Here is a 24,319-nt window from a genome sequence, read left to right on the forward strand (position 1 = left end):
GAGGTAAATATGGCACCAGACCCCCAACTAAGGAAATGCCCTTCAAATAATAAGCCCACAGTAAGTATGCGTATGAATACAATTTCGATAAAAGCCTCCAAGGGCTTATGCCGGATTATATTCGGTGGCGAACCCTGGAGGCTTTATTGGCAAACTATGTTGAAAATTAAATACCATTTTGCAAGGTTAACTATTTTCATTTAAGCTTCTATCTCAGAATTGATTACGATACTAACAGTAAACTGAGACTTCGTCTGCATATTAATTCTCTTATCACGTTTCGCGCGTTCTTTCTGGCGCATTGATGAGCACTTTGCAATAAGTGGGATAACTCACTTTTTATAGTTTTTACTATCACTATCTTCTATTAACAACACTTTTAAATATACTTGAATATTTTAAATTAAAGTATTTCATTAGAATAAATAAAATAGATTAATATAAATTAGTATTATGTAGTCTCAAACATTGGATATGTTATTAATAGTTTGTATAGTATATTTTTAATAGGAATAATAAAGAACAATGCACTTATGGTTTATACAACAAATAACAATAAATTTGCAATATGCAAATAACTAGAAATAGATATTGAAAGTATCTTTTCCTAAATTTTAATAATAAACTTATAGAACCAGAAAGCTTGCGTTAGAAGTAACTTTTGTTGAGGAAATTTTACTTAATAGTGTAGAGTGGAAACCCTTATATTAAGAAATATTGTCAAGAATATCTATAGTGTCGTCAATAGCACGACTGTATATATAACACTCCCCGACTGAAGGCCTCTCGCAACGAGACGAGTCCATAATCACCACTTTGCCCAGAGGGGTTGGTGATCGCAGAAGAAGGTAGTAGTAGCACAGAGGACGTACTTGCCCGTTCTCCGTTAGTTGCCTCGTACAACATCCACGGGAAGGGGAGGGGTGGTGACAACTGTGATCTAATCTGCCGTGACCAAACGGCACAATAATGTATGTTTAAACCAAATTTTTGTACATCTCGCATATTAAAATAAGCTATTCCTTCACTGATTTTTTTTTTCGATGATAAGAACACTACGAAATATTGAAAATAGGGTTTTTTCTTTCACATATGTATTCTGGAGCTGAGAAGATTACCCACTTCCCAGTTTTGCATGTTAAGCCAAACTTAAGCGGCTTTGCGCTTCTTCTTCTTAAATATTTGTTTTACGAAAGTGTCACGAGTGTAGTGGGTAACTCAATTATTTATTGAAGGTTTGTGCCCTATCTGTTGTTGTTATATTTTATACATTCATTCGTGTTTTTAAACACATCAAAAAGGACGGGGTTTTAAACGTTTAACGTATCTGTCTATAGCATCGTAGCTCCCAAAGGAAAGAACCGTTTCTGATTATGTTTTATTTGTTCGAAAGGAAAATTAGTCGGGAGTTTTCTTAGCTATGTTTGATGAAAATCTGCCAAAGATGGCGACCGCCAAGAATGGTAAATTACATTTTTTTATTATGACTCCCATAATATGGGTATCAAAGGATTAGTTTCGTAGGTTTTAATTTTTTTTAATTTACTAGTAGTTGCAAGCGGCATCGTATGCGTAGAATTCCTGATTACGCGTTAGATAAACGTTTTTCTTCGATAAACTTAAACTAAAAACGATTCAAATAGAAGATCTTTGATTATTAACATTTTTACATTGTAGTGAGATCGATAGTCATGATTTCATTCGTTAACTTAAACATATTAGTATTCTTCTATCTCACATTTTAACTTGAGACTATATAGTTTTAAAGTTTATGTAGTTCTTTATATGGTAATAGTTTTCTTCCATTTAATACCTTTAAACGAGCAATTCTGTTATATTATATATATTTATAACTGTATTGCTCGTTCAAAAGTAGGTATATATTCGTATAATCTGATCTCGGCTTCAACGATTTTCATGAAGTTTATTATGGTTCGGTTTTATTTTTAAAAAACGTTGTTTTATCGGTGTTTTAAGGCAATGCAAAACTGTTACAATATCATTAGAATACGAAGGTAAATTACGCCACCATCTTCAGGGTTTTTATAGCTAAGGTGGAAAATCGGGCGGTCCCGAAGACAGACACGGTTCGAGTGAGTGAATATAATTTAATATTTCCCTTTTTTTTGATCGGATTAAAAAAAATATATATTTTGCTTTATTATACAACTAAATCCTTTCATTTCTTATCCATATTGAGGGAGTAGTGAAAAAAAATGTTATTCGCTATTTTGTGGCGGCCATCATTTTTTTCTTCTAACATAGCTAAGAACACTTTCAACTAATTCACCTTTTAAACATAAAAAGAAAACCATCATCCATTCTGGAGCTACGATACCACTCACACACACACACATACACAAAAACTTAACACCTGTCTTTTTGCGTTGGGGATTAAGATAATCATCCACGTACTAAGCTTAATAAGTGTCACATCTGATGCAGCTTCTTTTATTGACAGGACACGTCGTGACTCAGAAGACAGCAACTGCGACTCACTGTCCCGCCAAGCAGCGATCCGCATCAGCCACTCCCTACCTGATCTGCAAACTGAACCTCTGAAGCAGGAGTATGTTCAGGAACATAAGGACGCTGGGAAAAAGGTAAAGACATCCTCATCCGCAGTCTAATAACATCCAGCTGCTGGGCCCTGGCCTTATGCGGTTTTAGAGCAAACCACGCTGCTAAGATGCGGGTTGGTGGGCTTTAACGACTATTATAAAAAGTTAGTGATAATAACCGGGACCGACGGCATAGCGTGCTCTCCAGGCACGGAGGTTGACACCGCCAGTTTCCTAGCTCAGGGTTGGTACTAAAAAAAATACTACTACTATCCCGCATTCATATCCATGTATATACCAACACTAGCTGTTGCCCGCGACTTCGTACGCGGTTTCTTGGTTTTGCATGAATCCTGCGGGAACCGCACATTTTCCGGGGATAGAAAGACTATTTCTATGTCTTTGTCCATTCCAAAAATCAGTACAATTGGGTCAGTAGTTTTTGCGTAATAGAAAACAAACATACATCCATCATCTTAACCGAGCGAGCTTATTTGTTGTGGGTATTTTTGACAGAATATATTTGTTATTATGGCTGTGAACAATGTAACTACACTCTGTGTCTTGGAAAGTATCTACCTCTAACGTTATTACATAAAACCCATAGCCCCAACCGGTATATACGCGGTATCGTACGGTAACGCACAATCGCTATTTGGTAAGGCGGTAGTGTGGTAACTAGCCACGGCCGAAGCCTCCCAACGCACAAGGGTTATCATGAATTCCCAAAATTGCCCCTCCCTGCCATCGAACGTGTAAGATCGTAGTGCTCACTACTAGGCTAGGTGGGGTGACATGCCAATATTATTATCCAACTAAGCTATATAGTATAGCCGGCCTTACTACGCGCGTAAGTAGAAACCGTTTAGAAACATTTATGAAAAGAAAACATTACCACTTAGTGGCAAAGCGAACGACGATACAACAAAAAGCTTTTATGACGAATATAACACTTGAGAAAACAGCCACATACGTGAAAATTGTTCAAGACCGTTTAGAATAAGAAATTGTTGACTTTTTTATTGTCTTCCTACGAAAATACAATGGAAAAAATGAGCCAAATATTTTTTTTTTCTTAATTTTATTATGGCGGGTTTGTTCAATTCTGAACATGCCACCCTCATCGGAGCTTCAGGTGTACGGCTCAGGTGCTTCTTATTACACCAGCAACCACGCCCTTAGGACTGGAGCACAGCATTACAACAATGCTTCTTATCAGTAGAAATAAGCATGGAGGTATTACTTAACCAGATGCGCTCTGTTACAATAAATTAATATAACCTTTGACAATAAACACATCGCCATCTAGCCCCAAAGGAAGCGTAGCTTGTTTTATGGGTGCTAAGATAGTTGATGAATATTTTTTTATGAATATAATACACATAAAAAATTTTAATATACAGATATATACAGCCAGACACTGAAAAACATTCATGTTCATCCCCCAAACATTTTTCCCAGTTGTGGGAATCCCACAACCCACGCCCTTGGACGCAGAAATCAGGGTCGCTGCCCACTGCTCCAACCGGCTGTCTAAACAATTAGTTCTACTACTAGGTACTTGTAACTTATTCAAGATGGCCGCTGACCACTTGCAGAATTAAGTGTAAAAATTAAGATTTCCCGCCAAAATCTATTTCTTTATATATTGGCTATACTTTTTGACAATTAAGAAGAATCACCCAATAACATTGCCGCTAGAAAAAGACAAAAAACTTAAGTAACCTTTATTCTTTCACTAGAAAACGGAAAACAAGTCGCAAAAAATGTTTCAGAAGACGACTCGATAATTTTGTTTTCTTTTGTTTTTACTTTACTTCTTCTTCTTTTATAGAACGTAACATCGAAAAATTGTAAGGGTTTAATATTATTAAATAACACTTGATTAGGGTAGCTCAAATCAATTCCTTCTCCTTATCAGTATTCAAATCTCTTGTGATTCGGTTCGTTCATGAAGTGATTTCGACGCGTGAATAAAAAAACCGACTTGAGAACTTCCCCTTTTTTTCAATTCGGTTAATAACATGACTTAATACTACAAAATTTTAATAATATCACTAAAAAGACTACGTAAAGAAATACTTACAAGTCAAGTAAAAACTCATTTAGAGGTAGTTCTTCGACATAGAAACAAGCTTAATAAAAGTATCCCTTGAGAACAATGTTGAAGGTACCCCACCTTCATTGTACTGACCGACAAATTACCACATTTGTGTCCACTAAATTACATAGGTAGAGTAACAGACTATTAGGCTGGCATCATGGTAAATTGAGACACAAGTTGCGTTTCCGGCACGCCATATTTTATCTGCGTGGTGATGGTAATATAAAATGTTAAGTAAAACACTCGCTGTTCTTCGTCTGCGTTTATAACAGTTTTTTACAAATCCCTTGGGAACTGTTTGTTTTCCTGGGGTAAAAATAACCTATGTTACTCTCCATACTTTCAATTAACTCTAAGACAAAAGCCAAGTTGATTGGTTGCTTAGTTACGACGTAAAGGAATGACAAACAAACACACTTTCACTTTCATATTATTGAAAGAAAGAAAACATTTTTTTTACATTGCGTCACAAATTACAATATCAATGACAAAACGTTTGGTATTGGTATTGGTTAGGATAGTCAGGACTAGTGTATCCTAGCTTTTTAGTAAAATAAAAAAAGCGAAAGAGTACAGTACTTATTTGCTTAGCCTTTTTAACTTGTGCACGGACTCTCGGTGCAGTTTGGCATATAGATTTAGTAAATAGATGATGTTCTCAAGGGCATGTGAAGTTTATCAATCCGCTCTTCGCCAGCGTGGTTGACTACGATGTAAACCCTTCTCATTTTGTGAGAAAACCCGTGCCCGATAGTTGGCCCAGATGATGATGACGACTCTCCTCTTTGGGCAGTCGTGTAATAAATGCAAAGTTAGAATCAATTGGAGCGTCCGTGCGCATCAATGTAATTGCGCCTTTACAATCATTGCCCCAGACTGATTGATTACTGCACATATACTCTACATGTTTGAGATTGGAGCCTTTGACTGTTGATCACATCTTACATGTGATACTGATATTAGTTACGTAAACATAAATGATCAGTATTATTCATTACATTGTATATCAGCCCTTTATGAAGACTTCTCTGGCTCTGCGGTGATTGCTGTGGTTTTAAGTTGAAGGTTCCGAGTTCGAGCAATCCCGGGAAGAACAATTTGGGAATATTTAATTTTAGATTGTTTTCTGGCCTGGTCAGGTAGGATGATTCGACCGTGGCTTCAGAAACCTTTTCACTAAGATCAATTGCCGCTGAACCTGATTCTAAGCAAATTGTTTAACCTTATGCATTAGGTGAGTGTTCTTAATAACCGCCTTATCATCATAAATGCAACTGATGAAAGTATTGAGTTACTTCGGTTTATATAATAAGGATGATGATCAACCTTATTATTTTGACAGCCGATTGGTGCAGTGGGCAGCGGCTCTGCTTTCTGAGTCCAAGGCCGTGGGTTCGATTCCCACAACTGAAAAATGTTTGTGTGATGAACATAAGTATTTTTCAGTGTCTGGGTGTTTATCGGTATACTATAAGTATTAATGTATATATGTTATTCATAAAAATATTCATCAGTCATCGTAGTACCCATAACACAAGCTACGCTTACTTTCGGGTTATATGGCGATGTGTGTATTGTCGTAGTATATTTATTTATTATTTATTTTATATTGTAGTGGATTAAAAAAAAACATGTTCACACACAACAACAGGATGATGATATCCTGTAAAGTGTTGCTCCGCAAATTATTACTGTACTATACTGTGCTTAGGTAATATGGTACAACCTGGAAAAATAAATCATATGAAAACAGAGTCAAGCGGGTCCCAAGGGTCCCCTGGACTTAAAAGAAAGTTAGTTAAACCCCGAATAAAGTATTCAGTATTAACTTGCGAACAGGTAGGTTTTTATGTAATTTTAAGCCTAATTTATTAGCACTTTTATTTCATTACTAGAGTGGTGTTTTTGTAAATAAATAATATTTATTACAACAGTTTTTTCGGGGATTCGTTACGAGGAATAAGTAGGGCACTAAGACTCGTTTTAGAGTACTAAAGTGCTATTCGGGAGTGGAATAAATACCCTTAAGTGATTCCTACAATTAATAGTAGGTACCTAGGCATTAATGTAATCGCGTCGTTGGCTAGTTGGAATAGGTAGCTAATCCTATGAGGAACAAATTTAATAACAGTCAAATATGTTTTGATTCAACTCAGGAAATGAACCCAGGACCTGTCGATCTGATCTGTAGTAACTTCGTTATATGCTAGTTAGCTAGCTATATACACTACACATGTGTCCACGATCACACATGATTTCTTTTAAAGTGAAACCTTTTTAGAATCGTTGTGATTTGCAACGCGATAAAACGAAAATAAGCCCGTCGCGATAAAGAAACCAACAAATATATGTAATGATTAAGTCGGCTAGAGAGTTAGATAGAATAATTACTGATGACACATTTTATTTTCGTTACCTTAGAAACTGAATAATATGTAATATCACAGGTTAGAATACATTACACATTTTATTTCCGATGGAAAATGAATAACAGGTTACTTCTCAGAAGATTCACTTATCCCTTGTGTGAAATGCACAGGATTTTTTTTAACCAGTTATTAACCCCGATTGTTCTTTTTTTCTGTCCAGGTTCTCCGACAAACGACTTTACCGATAGTTCCCGACCGTCACCAGACCTTCCAGCGGCAACTGTCCCACCGCCTGGACTTGCCCTCAATTCAGTTCAGCATTTGCAGCCTGGAGCGCGCTGACTCTTCGATTGGACTCATCAAGGTAATATTTTCTACATATACGTACTGTGTATGAACAGCAGATCCCTAATGGAAACAAACAAACTTGCTAGAAAGTTACTAAGAAAATTTATTATTGTCGTCTAGTTTAAATCCCTATCCTTATTACAATTATAAATGTGAAAGTGTGTTTGTCAGTCCATCGACTTGTTTTATTGCATAGAGTTAGTTGAAAGGATAGCGAGTAAGCTAACATAAGCTTTTTATCCCAGGAAAACTAACGGTTTCCACGGGATTTCTAAATGAAACCGTAATAAATGTGGACAAAGACCGTAATAAATAAATAAATAAATACACTACGACAATACACACACCGTCATCTAGCCCCAAAGTAAGCGTAGCTTGTGTTATGGGTACTAAGACGACTGATGAATATTTTTAATATACATAAATACTTAGAACATACATATAAACACCCAGATACTCAAAAACATTCATGGTGGGAATCAAAGCCACGGCCTTGGGCTCGGAAAGCAGGGTTGCTGCAAACTGCGCCAATCGCAGCTAGGTTCGAACAAAGAGCGACAACAATCTTGTATGATATTCTACGTTATTTTAAATAACGAGTATGCTTTTGAATCCTGATCTTCAAAGGACTGTCGCTATCTAACCTAGTGTTTGAATACTCTTTGTTCGCCGCGCTGTGTGAGGACAAAAGCAAAAGACCGGTAAATATTGATATATTGATAATTGAAGAGAGAATTTAATTTATTTCCTTGATTTTACTTTGAGGAAATCACTGTATAAGTTTTGGTGGAAATGGTAATTGCCTGGCTCGTATAATTGGAGTGCTAATCTGCTGTCCGACTTAGGTAATAATGTACTATTAAAATCCTTCTGCTTATTTACATACAAGGACTAGTTCTTAAGTTTGCAGTTCTTCTTCTTCTTCTTTACCTGGGCCTGTCTCCGTATTTGGTCGGCTGCTCAGGTTATAAATTTTCATTTATAATTATTATTAATCTGCGAGGAATGCAATACCCAAATAAGCTAGCAAAGTTTAACATTACAAACGTACACACATTTACAACAAACATTTTACTACATACTTTTTAAAGTTTTAATTTTATTGAATCATGTAGCGGCCCTCTACGACGTCCGTGTATATCTTCTGTTAAATACATTTTTCCCATACTCATCAGATATTCTACGGAACATATCCCGACCCATCGCGTCTCATAGCCTGCCGCTTTTTTTTTCTTTTGCTCGGCTTCTCAAGGCAGCAGCGTGAAGCGATATAACCTTCCTCATTGTAAATAAATAAATAAATATTCTACGACAATACACACATCGCCATCTAGCACCAAAGTAATCTTAGCTTGTGTTATGGGTACTACGATGAATATTTAGGAATTATATACATAAATACTTATAATATACAAATAACACCCACTAAAAACATCCATGTTCATCAAATATACATTTTCCAACTGTAAGAACCGAAAGCAGGTCTCAGAAAGCAGGGCCGCTGCCCACTGCGCCAATCAGCCGTCTAAAATTATGCTTTTAAAATACAAAACAAAAATTCTGTTCATGTTTTCCAATGTATGTTTGACTGTCAGCTCACCCTGGACCCATTGTTTATTTTAACGAAACATTGTAACGTCAAAATTGTGAGACGATTGGGTAAGTAAATAACATTGGATTCGTATTATAACGTTATCTTTTTTTCATAGATGAAACTATTAGATTAACATCGTAAACCCAGCCAATGTCAGTCTCAAGGGCATAAGTTCCCGCGAGCTTTGAAATAATAATAATAGGGCAAACGTAAGTACGTGAAATATCTAGATAACTACTTTAACCAATCTGTCTTGTTCCACTTACAATATGACTACATACAAAGGTTGGTGTATTTATCTTACAAACTTAAATTTTAGAAAGTACGTTAAAGTACGAAATTTATTCGTGAGCGAATGAAATGAGGATCGGAAGACACTAAGAAAGTTTTATTATTTTAAAGTAATAGACATTCAAGCTACATTCAAGATAATTATTGAAGTGCTTACCCAAAAAAAAATGAGAACGTTTATGTGAATGTTATAAGTTACTTTATAAAACTAAATAAAACACTACTCCTTAAAAAACTAAATAAGTATAAAATTTTTATCCCTTCTCAATTCGACTGTATTGTTTTTTTGCATTTTTTTTTTGTTTGATATGTTATACCTAAGAGGTGGTCCCATTTTAAATTGATGAAGATCTGTTTCAAGCAAGGAACCTGAAAAAATTTAACTCTCCGAATATTATAGGTTCACTCATAGCGTATTTTTTTAATGTAATTTAAGCATTTTCTTTCGAAAAACACTATTTCGTTTAGTGGAACAGATGACGAAGACCACGGATGGCCACCGGAACTATACAATAGTTGGTATTACACGGGTTGTTCTCCCTTAATGGTATATTGGTATGCCCGTAGTAGGTAAGCAATTTATGCTCATCACAATAAAGGAGCTGAAGTGCCGCCAGAATTCCACAACCATTAACCATTCACCACCACCACCACCACCACCACCATAGGCTTCGGGCAAAACACTACTGCTGAAAAGGAAGTGCTATTAAATTAAAGCATTATTATCACCGTCTAAGCAACATCCTTGTTTTCCATAGGAGAGAAAGAAGGCAGTTAGTCCGAGGCTTCGGCCGTGGTTACCATCCTACCGATAAAGACGTGCCGCTAAGCGATTTAGTGTTCAAATAGTAGCAGGATTGGGTTAAGTATAACTGCTATACTCCCTGACAGTTTAGCCCGCCACCATCTTAGGTCAGGTGAGATTGCAGTCAAGGGCTAACTTGTATTGTAATAAAAAAAATCTATACAGTGTAATTTATTTTGTAAGGAAGATGCACGTAGCCGCTCAAATCAGAATCATGTTTTATAGTACAAAGTAGAAGAGTAATAAAAAGGTAATAAAAAGAACTACAAGCAAGCAAAAACCACGTATGTCTCATAAATTTTAGCTTTCACATTACGTATTTTGTTCGTTCGATTAAGTTTATTTGGATAGATCGTTTGCACTCCTTCTCCAAATAAACTTAATAAAATACACACCTTCGTGAGTACTGTCACGCCTTAATATATGAAAAGTATTTTAATTGTACCTGACAAGGTCTACATACCCTTGTCCTACTTAAGATAAAACTTCTTGGGAAAATTCAAAAGTCTCTTATTTCTTAATTGTGCCTTACTTAACAACTAACTTGAAGTTAAGCTCTCATTTTAATTTTGTTAACAATATTGTTTTAATTACAACTTGTACTTTCTTTTATAATTAAAAAATTAAAACTTTTATCTTTCGTTTTTGTGAATTAACTTTATTCGAGTAGGTATCATTTAAAGGTAAAGCATAAATATTATTAAATACCGAATTTTGTGCTTTTTTTGTTCTTAATCAGAACTTTTCTGTAAATTGGAAAGTAACAGATTTTCACAGAATCTTGATTTATGTGTCTTGTTTTATCCAGTAATACTATTTTTAATCTTAAATAATAAATGTTTACAGAATAAAAATTATGGCCTGTATTTGCTTCATATTGCATGAGTTTTGAAGCGTGTTACAATAGTTTTTATTTGTTATACAAACTGTTTGATATTCAAATCTCTGTACAGAGCAGGAATCATTTTAATTCGATTTTTTTTTTGTATCTAAGACACTTGTCTAGTAGGGGAAGAGCATAAACCTACCATGCTGCTCCAATGCTGATTAGTGTATTTCAACGATTATCACTTATCATCATCATCATCATCACTTCAACCGATTGAAGTCCGCTGCTGGACATAGGTCTTTTGTAGACAGTTTCACGGTCCTGGGCCGATTGTTTCAAGCGACTCCCAGCGACACTTTTGATGTCGTCGTCGTCGTTATCACAAAAGAGCTATAGCAAGACGGTTTCTCAGTATCAGCACGTTAGCTGATACTGAGAAATTTTAACGGAGTTTGAACCTTGGACCTCGTAACCAGTAGTCAAACATTAGAGCTTACCGTGCTTTTTCAGATACGTCAGTCATCTATAGCTTATAACACTTAACTGGACTAACAGCCTCTATCTACGAAAGGTATTGCTCATAATCACCACGTTGGGCAAGTAGGTTGGTGATCGCTATTACTATCAATCGTCAGTAAACAATGCCAATTTCCAGACTCCGGATAACAATGTAGCCGTGAATCTCAATTAATAACTAGTGAAACGTAGTCGATCATAGTAACTATCAAATCTACGAGGTAGTCAAAATTAGTCTCATTAACAGTCCATGACTAAATATGGAGACTTGGTTGACATACATAGATTAAGATCTATAACTATGTTTATGTCTATAATTATGTGTCTCTCGCTTCACGGTTCCCGAACGGATGAACCGATAATGAATTTGTTTTTTATTCTTTGGAAGGTGAATCTTTCGGGGGTGTTCCCCAATATGTAATACGCCATATTGTGGCGGCCAGAAAATGGCCTATCGCATATTTTTTCACAGCTCCCTCAGTATGGGTATCTAATGAAAGGGCTTCACAAGTAGAATACTATACGTTTTAACATATTCCAAATTCAAGGTGGCTGCCGCCACAAAATGGCGAATTACATTTGTTATCACAAAGCCACTTTATTTACTGGTAGATGTACCTACATTTCCGTAAGGGGTTTGTTAAATTTTTAAATTACATATATATTTTTACTCGAGCTTTTTGTACTCAGTTGTGTGTAGACAGTATTTAACTGAACCTTTTAGATATATCCCAAGATATATCATTTTTAAATCCGATATCGACGAGCTCAATAAATTGGTGAAACGTACATGAAAATCCCCGTTAATCCTTAGTCAATGAGCCAGCCAATATTTAAGCTATAATCCCGCCGTAACGAAGGTAATGTTCGATGTGTATCGTTAAGCTGCTTATACCTTATGTAGAGATCAAAAGCTACGAGGACGTCCAGTACTTTGAGCTTGATTTTAAAGGTATTACTAGTAGTATGCATACCCCTGGCCTTGACCGTGTACTAAACCTCTCATTGAAATTTCTATTTCATGTATTTCAACTAAACAAAACAAGCGGGCAATGGAGGAAAATCTTTCCATCGCCCGCTTGGTGAATATGGCGATTTCTATAATATGGAGAGTTATGCTAGGAGTATTTCTACTTTATCAAACACCATAGCTCAGAGAACCGATGGACGTTGGGGCCCATGGTGATTAATTGGCACCGGTAAACGCAGCGTTGGTTGGCACCCAACGAGATGGAAAGACGACATCAAGCCAGTCGCTTGAAACTGCTGAAGGCCGGCGTCAAGGACCGCGGAATTTGGTACTTCCTACAAAGACCTATATCGAGCAGATGACGTTAATTAAGGTCATCTAGAGTCTTTTCAAATAGGTATTTTTACACTCTACTGCAAGATCAGCACATCTTTCAGTAGACTGCAAAAAGACCTTTTATAACACCAAAAAATTACAATTCAACGTTCATTTTTCCATCTTGTGAGATATGAAATCGTAGCCAAGTAGAGTTGTCATCTCTGCAACCAGTTAGCTTATATAGTAACATTTTATTTTATCAATTATTTTAACACTATACCTGTGGTATAATGCCAGAATAGTTATGCAGTATTTTGTCACGCTACAACTGAGAGCACCTTTCAGATGTCAGAGCGTGACAAAAAACTGAATAACTATTTCGTTCTTCTTCTTCTTCTTCTTCTGCTTGCGGCTCAGGTTCGTCTGATCCCTGGTGTCACGTCGACCGGCTACGATCTATTGTGACGCCGCTGTCTAGATCTCCCAGCAAGCGTTGGTCGCCTTCAGGAAAAGCAGCACTTTCCTTGCTGGAAGAAATTTAGCATCCACTGGTTGCATTATGTGTTTCCCCAAAAGAGTGCTGCGTTTATGCATCAGCGCGGGGCAGGAACAGATCAAATGCAGCGGCGTCTACTATAATAACTATTTCGTTATTCTACGTTACTATCGGTTACTAGCTACGGCAGCATCCTCGCATCAGAGATCATTCAGAAATTGAAAATTTCCAAATAACTCCTGCCGGGTACAAACCCGGGACCTCCCATTTATGCTCAACGCTCGCGCCAGCAAGCGCTACCGCGACGAACTAACCATAATATACCGAAATTACCAACAGTTAGTTCTCTAGCTATGCGAGATTTTCTTTATGTTATATTTTTACATCATACATTTAGCATGTTTCATCTCAAATTTATTTAACAATTTTCTCTTTATAATACAAGAGATAATATTATCATGGAACAGTCATAACATACAAAAAAATATTCAAGCACATTTTTCACTGAATAATGGAATATGTAATAAACTTTAATCCCTTTAAAAGTATTCAACGGAAAATATTTAAGCTTCGCGTTTTAAAGATGCAGTGATATTTTTATAATATTGAAATTGAAATACCAGATCGGATGGAATAAAAATTCATCTAATATTACAAATGTTATGTTGTGATGCGACCGAAGATGCAATAAACTTATTCGTAATCCGTTCTAGGTATATAAAGAATATAGATTTGTTTGTTTGTAATCGATCAACTTTTAAACTACTGAACACATTTTAATAATTGTTTCACATTAAACAGCTGTTTCATGCAGAAGTAACATATTCTATATTAAATTTAAAAAAATATGGTCTCAGACTGAAATAAAAATAGTTGTCAAGGAAGAAAAAAACATTACCGAGCATTCGTGTCTACGTGCGGTGACTAAATGGCTCGTGGTACATAAATACTATGTATTGAAAAAATACAGGTCTTAAGTAGATCTTAAAAAAACAACAATTACGTCGAAAAAAGTTAAAAACTAAAATGTGCATATTTTTTGCATAGATCTACCCATTCCGGCTGTTGCCCGCGACTTCGGTCGCGTTCGTTTTTGTTTTATAAGCTTCCTAAACAGTTTATTTGGGGGATGAGAGACAGTAGCAGCAGCAAAAAAATTGTCGATCGAGAATGGAAAAATACAAAAACCAAGGACTGAAGAATGGATCTATTTAGCTTCATTCTTCTAAACGGCAAAAACCTTTATAGTGGCTCTTTTAAATAATCTGTCTTCAATATCAAACCACAACCACATTTTCACTATCACTATCGATTATATTGATGGTCTCAAGCTCCAAAGCTCTAACTGACATCAATAAAAAGATTTATCTGTTTTCTTACCGTCACTTCTGAACTTGGTGTTAGTACCTAGTGAAATAAAGCTTAGCATTATCGAAAAACATTTTCGAACAGGATAATAAGGATACGTCTAATATAATAAGCCCGTAACAAGCTTTCCACGTCTGCTCGTCTCGCTGGATAGGGTCTTTATTTTTATTGGAAAATATCTTATACAACATTCGTTTATTTATTTTTAACAAGCGGATGGTACTTGTTAGTGACTTCGTTGGCGTGTATTATGTGGCGTTTTGTCTGGTGGGAGCTTCAGCTCTGTTTATAGTAAACAGTTTGTCTTCGGACGTTGAGTCTATCTTAGTCTGTCTAAAGTCAGTTGTATACGCCCAATGTTGAGACTTCTCCTCGATTGTTTAGCCAGGTTTTATCTGTGGGTTCGGCCGTCGCTAGCTACCACCCTACCGACAAACACGTGCCGCCAAGCGATTTAGCGTTGTGGTATGATGTCGCGTAGAAACAGGTGAGATTGTAGTCAAGGGCTACCTTGTAGTAGAATAATAAGAAGATAAAATTGTTCCCGTGCAAACTTTCATCCCCTGTTCATCTCAAAAACGCAGGAGTTATTTTATATACGTGTGATGAGGTTATTATGAGGCAGTAATTAAATTACCTTCAGGAACTTTTATTTTAATCTGTTTTATGTAGAAGACTAGCTGATATATAGCTCGGGTGAAATGTTGATACCTTTATACAGGATTTTTTATCAATTTTCCAATTTTTTTTTGATATATCGTTTATAGAAGATTTTTCACTATTCCGTATATTTTACCGCTTACGAGAATGTTAAACGTTTCTTATGAAATTTCTTTTCCTCAGTCGCCGAGAGCGTTGACCGAATTTAAACAGCTGATAGCTTTCGAAGGGTGGTAATCAATAATTATTTGTATCAAACTTCTAATCTTTAATCAATAATGTCTATATTCCAAATTAAAAAATAAAAACAAATTTAAATATGTTATAAAAAATTTCTATTATGTCCGGCATAATATAGCACACCAAGAAAAAATGTCAAAGTTTTGTAATGGCCAAAAGAATGTTTAAAATCGGTTGGGAGTTTTTGCGTTCATCGGTTGTATGCAAATATTTCATCGCCATAATTTAAGTTAAGATGTAGAGATTAGACGAAAAGAAATATTAAATAACATATTTTTGAGCTGGATATAAACCATAGTAGGTATAAAGAATGTCTCCGGCTAATATAAGTATCTGGGTATAATGAAAAGCATGTTACATCGAGCACGAAAAGTTTTATCTAAAAAGCCTTTAACAAGCATATCAAATTGGTTTCTTACACTGCCTGCCGGCCTTTTATCGGAAATTGAGACGTATATTTCTTTAACGAGCATCAACTTCCGCATTTGATATTAATACTTATTTCCAACAAATAAACTACGAGCATACATACTAAGATAGGAACTCAATATTACGTTAAACCAAGGCACGATTGCGAAACCCTGGAGCGATGGCTTTTTTTTGTATTTTCCTATAAAGCTTTCTATTTTTCTTCCATTTTCTTGGTTAAATATACACAGCTTTATAATTATAATATATTTATAGTGATAGATTTTTTTCTGATACGATTTTAGGATTGCGCCCATGAGCTCAATCGTATAATGCAAGGATATCAGAATTTGCCTAAAAAATAGCTATTCCTCCTTGGCAAGGTACGTACGTCTTACGTGACAGGAAACACAGATGTCGCAAGAGCGTTCCACTGTTAAGGAGCTCGTATTGAAAACGTGCACGAAAAACTTTTCAACCACATCGCATGTCACTGTTCTGTGGTAGAGTAGTTTTTTTACCCTCTACAATATGACCCTTGGCTGCAATCCTAACTGATTGTAAGAGAGGCATAGTCTAAGATGGTAACGGACTAACCTGCTAGGTTTATAGCAGTTATATTAAACTTATACTTACTCGTATTCTTCTACGCGATATAGTACCGCCACTCTAATTCGGTTGGTAGCACGACTTTGTCGGTATAGTAGTAACTAGCCACGGCCGAAACCTTCTCCACCAAAGCAGCGAGATAGAGCGCGAAAATTCAGAAATTGCCCTGCCGCGTATTGAGACCTCCCACAGAGCTAAGGAACAAGATTCTTAGTCGACGAAGAAAAGAAGCAAGCTGAATCATAAAAACAAGTGCTGGTTGTTAGAAAAATCTGGGGTACATTTAAAAGCGCCGCGAGTTTGTTATAAAACTTCTGATCACCATCACTCTATCACATAATTCTATTACAATGGAATTACGTTTTTATGTTATTAAGTATTGAATGATAGTGCCCAGAAGGTGACGGCAGAACATAGTAACGCGGTGCAATAAAGTGAATAAATAAATAAATAAAATAAATGTTGTCAACAACATAGCATTTAAATAGATCAACAACCTATCTGCCCAGCATAATGGTTATCCCACCCCCCTAATAAATTTGAAAATTTACGTTTTGTACTATCGTGTAATAGATGCAAAGTAATGTCCTTTAAATCATGGGAAATGGCTACAACACATACGGGTTTCTTGGAAATATAATCTAAACTGCGGGACGGATACAATCGGATGATATGCTCGACAACGATGACCGGGTCCTAACCTTCTGTATTATAGTCCCCGGTATCATAACCTTCCTCTGAATTACAGCCCCCGATGGGTAGCAAGAAATGGATATTACAAGGATCTTGTTATTTTATGTTATTACTGCTATATTTTCCTTGAAAGGCATCTTTCTGTTATTTTGCGGTAAAGCTCCATTTTCAACAGATAAACTTTTGACACAAGAGCCAAAGAGGTAAGGTTAAAGTTGAATGGAGAATGCAATTCTATTTTTGTATTATGGGTTTCATTTACTGAGAAATATATCTTGCTGGTGGGCAGAGGCTACCATAGCAAAGCCGAGCCGTATGACCAACATAAACTAATCTAAGCTCTCTTTATTAGAGAGTCCGAGAGTAAATACATTGTGGATGTACTTTCCGCGCATTTCTCTACACAAACAAAATAAAATCACTCTGTTATTTAAAGTCATGTTTACACAGCTATAAATATCTTTAAAGACGAATGCCTGCACGATGACGTCATCTGCCGACCTCCCTGACATATTGATGGCCTCACTGGCGCATCGAAGAGCGAACGGTTTTAAGTGGAAGGTCCCGGGTTTCATCCCTGGCAAGGCGATTTTGGAATTTATAGATTTCTAAATTATCTCTGGTTAGGTCTTGTGGTAGGCTTCAGCCGTGGCTACTACCTATCGATAAAGACTTGCCTCTAAGCGATTCAGCGTTCTGGTACGATGTCTCGTTGAAACCGTTCTCGTTTCAACGCGAAGGGTATGGTTTTAATATAGCTGCCATACCGGTTAGCCCGTTACCATCTTAGACTGTACCATTACTTAACATCAGGGAGATTTCAGAAAAGTGCTAACTTGTAGTAGAATTAATAAATCGAGCAAAGAAGTTAAATGAATTACCAAATTCGTTTATAATAACGTATATTTTAAGTGGGTTAATGTTTGTTTGTGTGTAATATTTTTTTAACGGGACAATATTAGTTTTTAACAAAAATAACTTAAAAGGTTTTTGTCATATTGTATTTTTGTCCATAGCCTGAACTCTACAAGAGCGAACTGGTGCGTCAGTCATCAACTGACAGCGGCGATTTGGAATTCTGCGGAAAACTGCACTTTGCCTTGAAGTACGATCAAGAAGTCGAGGCGCTTGTTGTAAAGGTAAACCATTTATGTATTTTCTATACATTCTTGGGTCAGTATGTTAACAATATGAAAGAAAAACCATTAAAGAAGACAAATAATAAATTAAGAGCTGCAAATTCGTTGATTTGGCAAAAGGGCTGTTACACGAGTGATTGAGAAACTGTGACGTTATATATGCCACACTACACTTTCACAGTGATTTAATTGAAGAAACAAACAGTCTGTGCTTATAAATAATATAAGAAAAGACCAAAAGTGTGTCCGTTTAACAGTGTACCCATGGCACCACGATAACGTGTCCGGGAGATTTAAAAGTCCGTTTCCAGAAGAAAGATTGCTTACATTCTGGAGACGGAGAAAGGATACTCTAATCTCGGGAAAACTTACGGTTCGCACGAGATTTTAAGAATTACGAATATAAATCAAATATTAATTATACAATCAAGTATAATTTATTTTTTATTTTTACATTTGTAAATTATAATATCCCATCGCAACAGAGTGGCGTAGAATAAATACCATATATGTTCATACCAATAACTTTTATTGAAGTTATAAATAGCTCTGCCAAAGTGACATTGACGGGTTAGACATATTTATGTCTCTTAACTTTTGGTCTTCATGTATCAAATAAATATTGTACATAGGTCTGGATGCAAGTCTGCCTTTTGTAAACTGTGTTTATTTGGTTGTGAAAAAATAAGAATAAATAAATAAAATGCCCTTGAAATCAAGGAATCCATATTATATATACGTTGCGTGAAAAACGGAAGCTGAAAGGACATCATAGAGCTTACTGTTTTATTATTTTTCCAAATTTATTAAGTTTTTCCTGAATCTGTTAAGGATAAAATACGACTACTGCACCAAAAAAGAGTTTTTAACCCGTCTGATTTTATTCAATGCTCTCTCCTCAACGGAAGATTTTGTTTATTTTATTTAGTTAGCCATGTTAACTGGACAACGTTGGGTAGCTTGGGTCAAACTTGTCAGTCTAACGATGTTAAACTGGGTCCAGATCTTACTAGAATAGTGTAAAAATTGCTAAATCTGGCTCAACTTTCTTTAGTTTAGATATATCTTGTTTTATTTGTATCATACGCGTTTGTCTGCCTCTTGTACCGTCTTTTTTGGTAGTGCAGTAAAGTGAATAAAAGAAAGGCAGATTATTCCGTTTTTAAGGTACCATAATCATCCTTTGTCTTTCCTTTCCTTCGACATCCTTTCATTTGACAGGGTGAAATCTTTTTTTTAATTAATAGCGGTTTTCCGCGACTTCTTCCGCCTTGATCCTTACAAACTCTCCTCCGTTATTGTATGCCCATATATTATATGTCAATAACACATTTTTTTTATTCTCGATGCTTTTGTTTTATTATAATCCATTTTAGGAAAATAAGTGCATGATATATAAAACTGTCAATTTCAAATAAAACTGCTTTGTAGTATATAATTATAAAGTCACGGGTTATGTAGGTAATATAACTGTTTTTCAATCCTATTATAAAGTTAAGGATTATCTAAACGATAAAAAAGCTTGGGTGTGAATTGTTCTAACTTTTTAGCTTAATATTAATTTACTGTGAGATGGTGATACCAAAAAAATCCACCAGCTAAGTTTGTTATGGGCTCTTCTTAGACCAGGGCGCGTTTGGAACCCTCGTAGCTTTAGGTTTAAGTTGGCGAACGAAGTTATCACCATCTCCTTACAATTATGTAAACATTTAAGTATGAACGCTTCATGTTGTAGATCTGTGGTAGGCTTACTAGAATATAGAATTTTTGAATTGGAATTAGAATATTTAATTTAATAAAATGGTTTACTTCCTCTAGATATTCGAAGCCCGTGATTTGCCTATTAAAGACGTATCCGGCAGCAGCGATCCTTACATCAAGGTGTTCCTTCTACCGGATCGCAAGAAGAAGTTTCAGACAAAGGTGCATCGCAAGAATCTCAACCCAGTGTTCAATGAGACTTTCCTGTTTAGGTAAGGATTATCACACCAAAGATTTAAATAGTAAAGTTCGATTTCTATTAAAAATCCTTTATTTTTCTGTATCGTTAAAAACGCATTTACACGTGTCTCCGTTTATAAATACACAAATGTGATTTATATCTTATCACCAGCGTCATAAGCATTTTAACTTGAGGGAGCAAAAGGGATTTGGCTACGACAAACTAAGACGCGCTGCTCCTATTTAATTACTTATTTAATTAGATAGCCGGTAGAAACAAGTATTTTTCTTCTTCGTAGTTCCTGTGCGTATGGTGTAGTCGGTTTTTTTTAAATTTATTAATACCTCATTATTATAAATAATATACTTATAATATTCAGATAAACACCCAGACACTGAAAAACATTCATGTTCATCACACAAACATTTTCCAGCTGAGGGAATCGAACCCACGGCCTTGGATTCAGAAAGCAGGGTCGCTGCCCACTGCGCCAGTCGGTCGTCAAATGTCTATGCGGTTTGGTTATAACCATTCATATTACAGGTGTATCATCAAAGACTAAACGTGTGCATCATAATTTCAAGTGATGGACGTCTTTTGATGGTCATAGGTATTTTGTAGAGATTTGCAAATGCTACGGTTTTGTGCTCCAGCAATTCATTTTATGAACCAGAACTGCACATTTCAGTGCGGGGTCAGCACTTGGTCGGCTCGGGTTGTGCTACCTACAAAAAAACTTGTTTTTTTACTGTTTCTTGCTCGATTTTAATAAAGGAAATAATCTGTAACCGTACGTATTTAACGGTACGACAAAATCCTTCATGTGCGAGAGCAACTCGTATTAAGCGGTTTTTCGCTCCTTCTCGCACATTTCGTATTTATGTAACCTCAGTAAGGAAGTAGGGACGCCGGTGTAATCCTAATATGTAAGCCGTTCATTGTAAAATAATATGTTGCTGGGATCATCCAGTACCTTAGATCCCATAACCGTTACGTTAAAGGGCCTTTGATATGTGATATCCGAAACCGGTTAAAGGATGAATAGTATGAACTGTAACAGATTGCCGCAACACGAAACTACGGAAAAATCGATCGCGTGACTTTAAGTGGAAATTGTTGCTAAAGATGTTGGCGTAATACTAAGTGGTCGTTGTAATGAAATCATATTGTTCTTGTTAGAAAATAGAGAATTACAGCACTTTATCTATTATAAAGTCGATGATTACATTTAATACTATTAATAAATGAAAGATCTAAGTGCCATCCTGAACATTGTTAGTATTGAAGTTAATGACCGGGTCAACCATCAACTATTTTTCTAGCTCACTCGTTAACTGACGTTTTTTCTACCAATAAAAACCGTTTTGAAAATAGGTAGATTTAAATTACTTAAGCTTAGCAAGAAATACTATGAAATCAGTATAAAATCACAAAAAATTACTGTGAAACATTGAAGAAATCTTAACAAACAAAAAAAATCATCATGTGAGTTGCGTATGGACATTGATTAATATTAAAAAAAAAACACTTTAGAAACGTCAAGTCAGTAAGTTTGTAGTGACTACCATAAAAACTAAAGGAGAAACTATTGTTGTTCTAAAATATTACAGTAATCAAGAAACGAGATTAAAAACAACGTTAAAGTCCACAATTAAAATCTTTAGTGAGAAACGCGGAAGTTAGTCCTTCGGTACAGCTGCACTTTTCTATAACAGTAAGAATGGCTGTTTAAGGGATTGCTCTTTACGATCCATTTCAGTAAAACATTGCCTACTTTTATTGTTGCTTCAAACATGTTGAATAATCGTAGATTTTAATAAGAAAGAGAGGTTTAGCCCAACGCTGCTCTTATAAGGGTTGGCAAAACATTAAAATAGTACGCAAGTGTAAAAAATATATAATAAATATAGCTTATCGTCCTTTTACCACGATTATTTGGGTCGGCACAACTTTTCTACTTATATTAGCCATAGTCTGATATGAGTGTAGAAGGACAGGACTCCTTTCCACTCCTATCTCATATACTTATTAAGTTTACATGACGCTTTATCAATGCTATGTGCACTTGTAATTGACGTGCCTTTGTGTGTGTGTGCTCTGGAGGAGGCCTATACCCGTAAGGGGTTCTCATCCACACACTACAAATAACACAATAAATGAAATATAATAATAATAATAACAATAATAAGTTATAATAAAAATAAAATCAAATAACCAAACTAATAAGAAATACTACGACAAAAACATATATACGAGTATAACTGAGACAATATAAAAATATTGAGTAAAAAAATATATATATTGACATGAAAACATGGAACTTGTGCTGCGTAAATGCACGGTAATAAAAATTAACTCTTAAAAATCAATATAAATTTTATATATTTGTGATGAGAAATAAATGGCTTTTTTATTTTTATTATTTTATTATTTATGTGTGTGTGTGCTATATTTAAAATGTGTAATATGCATGTTGGTAGTGCTCTTAATAAATAAATATCCATTTTCAGGTCTTCTTCCGTTTACTTCTGCTTTGTCGTTAAACATAAATATATAACATTCTTATGGTAATATTACTTTCTTCTCTCCGCATTAAATGACTATACCTTGGCAATCAATTTTTTTTGTCACTAACACTATTTTTAAATTGCGTTTATGTCACACCACAAATCCATCTCGACATTTGCATTTTGGTCGCGTGTACTCTTTTTTATGTCCTTTCTTACCGCCCAATATTCTGATCCATACAATGTGTTAACCTATGTATTTATTTTCTCTTAGCGTCCCTTACGAAGAGCTTCGCCAACGATACCTGCAGTTCTCGGTATACGACTTCGACCGCTTCAGCCGACACGACCTGATAGGCCACGTGGTGTTAAAGGGCCTCCTGGAATCCGCTGATCTTCACCAGGAAATCGAGTACACTATGAACATACTTGCTCCACCACAGGTAACCTATAATTTTACTTGTTCATAATTCGAACTCAAAAGAGTTTTGAAATTTTTGTTTTGTTATTTACTAGTTGTTGGTCACGGCGTCGCTTGCGTTAATGTAGTTTTGGTCAGTGAATTTGGATTGTCCTTTTCTAAAGGTTATTTTTTCATACCTCGGAAAAACATTTTTTTCTGGATTTAAGTTACCTACTCGTATTATATTCCTTTTTTCCTCCGTCAACACTGCTTTTTATGCCGAGGTGGAAAGGCTTTATGGCTAACTTCGTCCCTTGGGCAGAATGGAAGTTATGTTGGACCCCCCTTTCTGAAGGGGAGTACCCGAACTAAAAACCACCACAGCATGTCCCTTATTATGGCGCTATGATTAACCCTAGGAACTGACAAGGTATAACTATTCAAAATTTTGATGACCGGTTTAGTAGTAGATATTTATTTAAGGGATGAAAAGTAACGTATGTCCATTTACGAGATTGTACATGTGTCAAATTACATCAAGGTCGGTGGTTGAGCCAGACATAGGTGACAAACAAACAGACAAATAAATAAACGAACAGACACACTTTCGTATTAAGAATGGAAGTAGAGATAAGAATATTACGTAACAAAATAAAGCGGGCAATTTTTATCTCGTCTTCTATTTAAGAAAATGTATTTACTTGGAAAATGGCAGTGAAAAAGTGTTTCCAAGTTAGGTGCTTCTCAAGTTCTTATGCTTGCAAACTTCTATTTAATGAGACAATTTATTACCCGACTGCCTTAGAAAGAAGGGTATGTACGAGTATATAATCCACACCAATATTAGTAATAGTAATGCATACATATATACTTATATATATGTTTTGTATACGAGATAAGCGGTACTTTTATATTACTTTTGTTTTTTGTCATATTGTATTGTAATAGAAATAAGGTTTTCCCTGTGAACCGCAGGTTGTGCGACATGTGTTACGTGTTAGTATGCCCTGTAAACCTCTTTTAAATTTTTTTTTAAATGTAGAAACAAGAACAAAGTAACAGATGCGACTTAAATCCTTTTACCCATTAAATTCAAGAGCGCTATTGCATTTCAAATTATCATATTTATTCAATCGTTTATACTCCTCG

General features: G+C 35.6%; 1 protein-coding gene across 2 annotated transcripts in view; it reads left to right on the forward strand.

Annotated features, from left to right (window-relative positions):
- LOC120625208 (synaptotagmin-10-like) overlaps positions 1-24,319 on the forward strand; it is a 101,155-nt gene that overhangs the window by 65,795 nt on the left and 11,041 nt on the right. For both annotated transcript variants that reach the window (XM_039892195.1, XM_039892196.1), the window contains exons 3-7: positions 2,462-2,603; positions 7,255-7,398; positions 18,196-18,318; positions 20,137-20,291; positions 23,042-23,210. In XM_039892195.1, coding sequence (XP_039748129.1) covers positions 2,462-2,603; positions 7,255-7,398; positions 18,196-18,318; positions 20,137-20,291; positions 23,042-23,210 — 733 coding nt within the window. The remainder of the gene's footprint in view (positions 1-2,461; positions 2,604-7,254; positions 7,399-18,195; positions 18,319-20,136; positions 20,292-23,041; positions 23,211-24,319) is intronic.

This window comes from Pararge aegeria, chromosome 7, assembly GCF_905163445.1.
Source record: "Pararge aegeria chromosome 7, ilParAegt1.1, whole genome shotgun sequence".
Lineage (NCBI taxonomy): Eukaryota > Metazoa > Arthropoda > Insecta > Lepidoptera > Nymphalidae > Pararge > Pararge aegeria.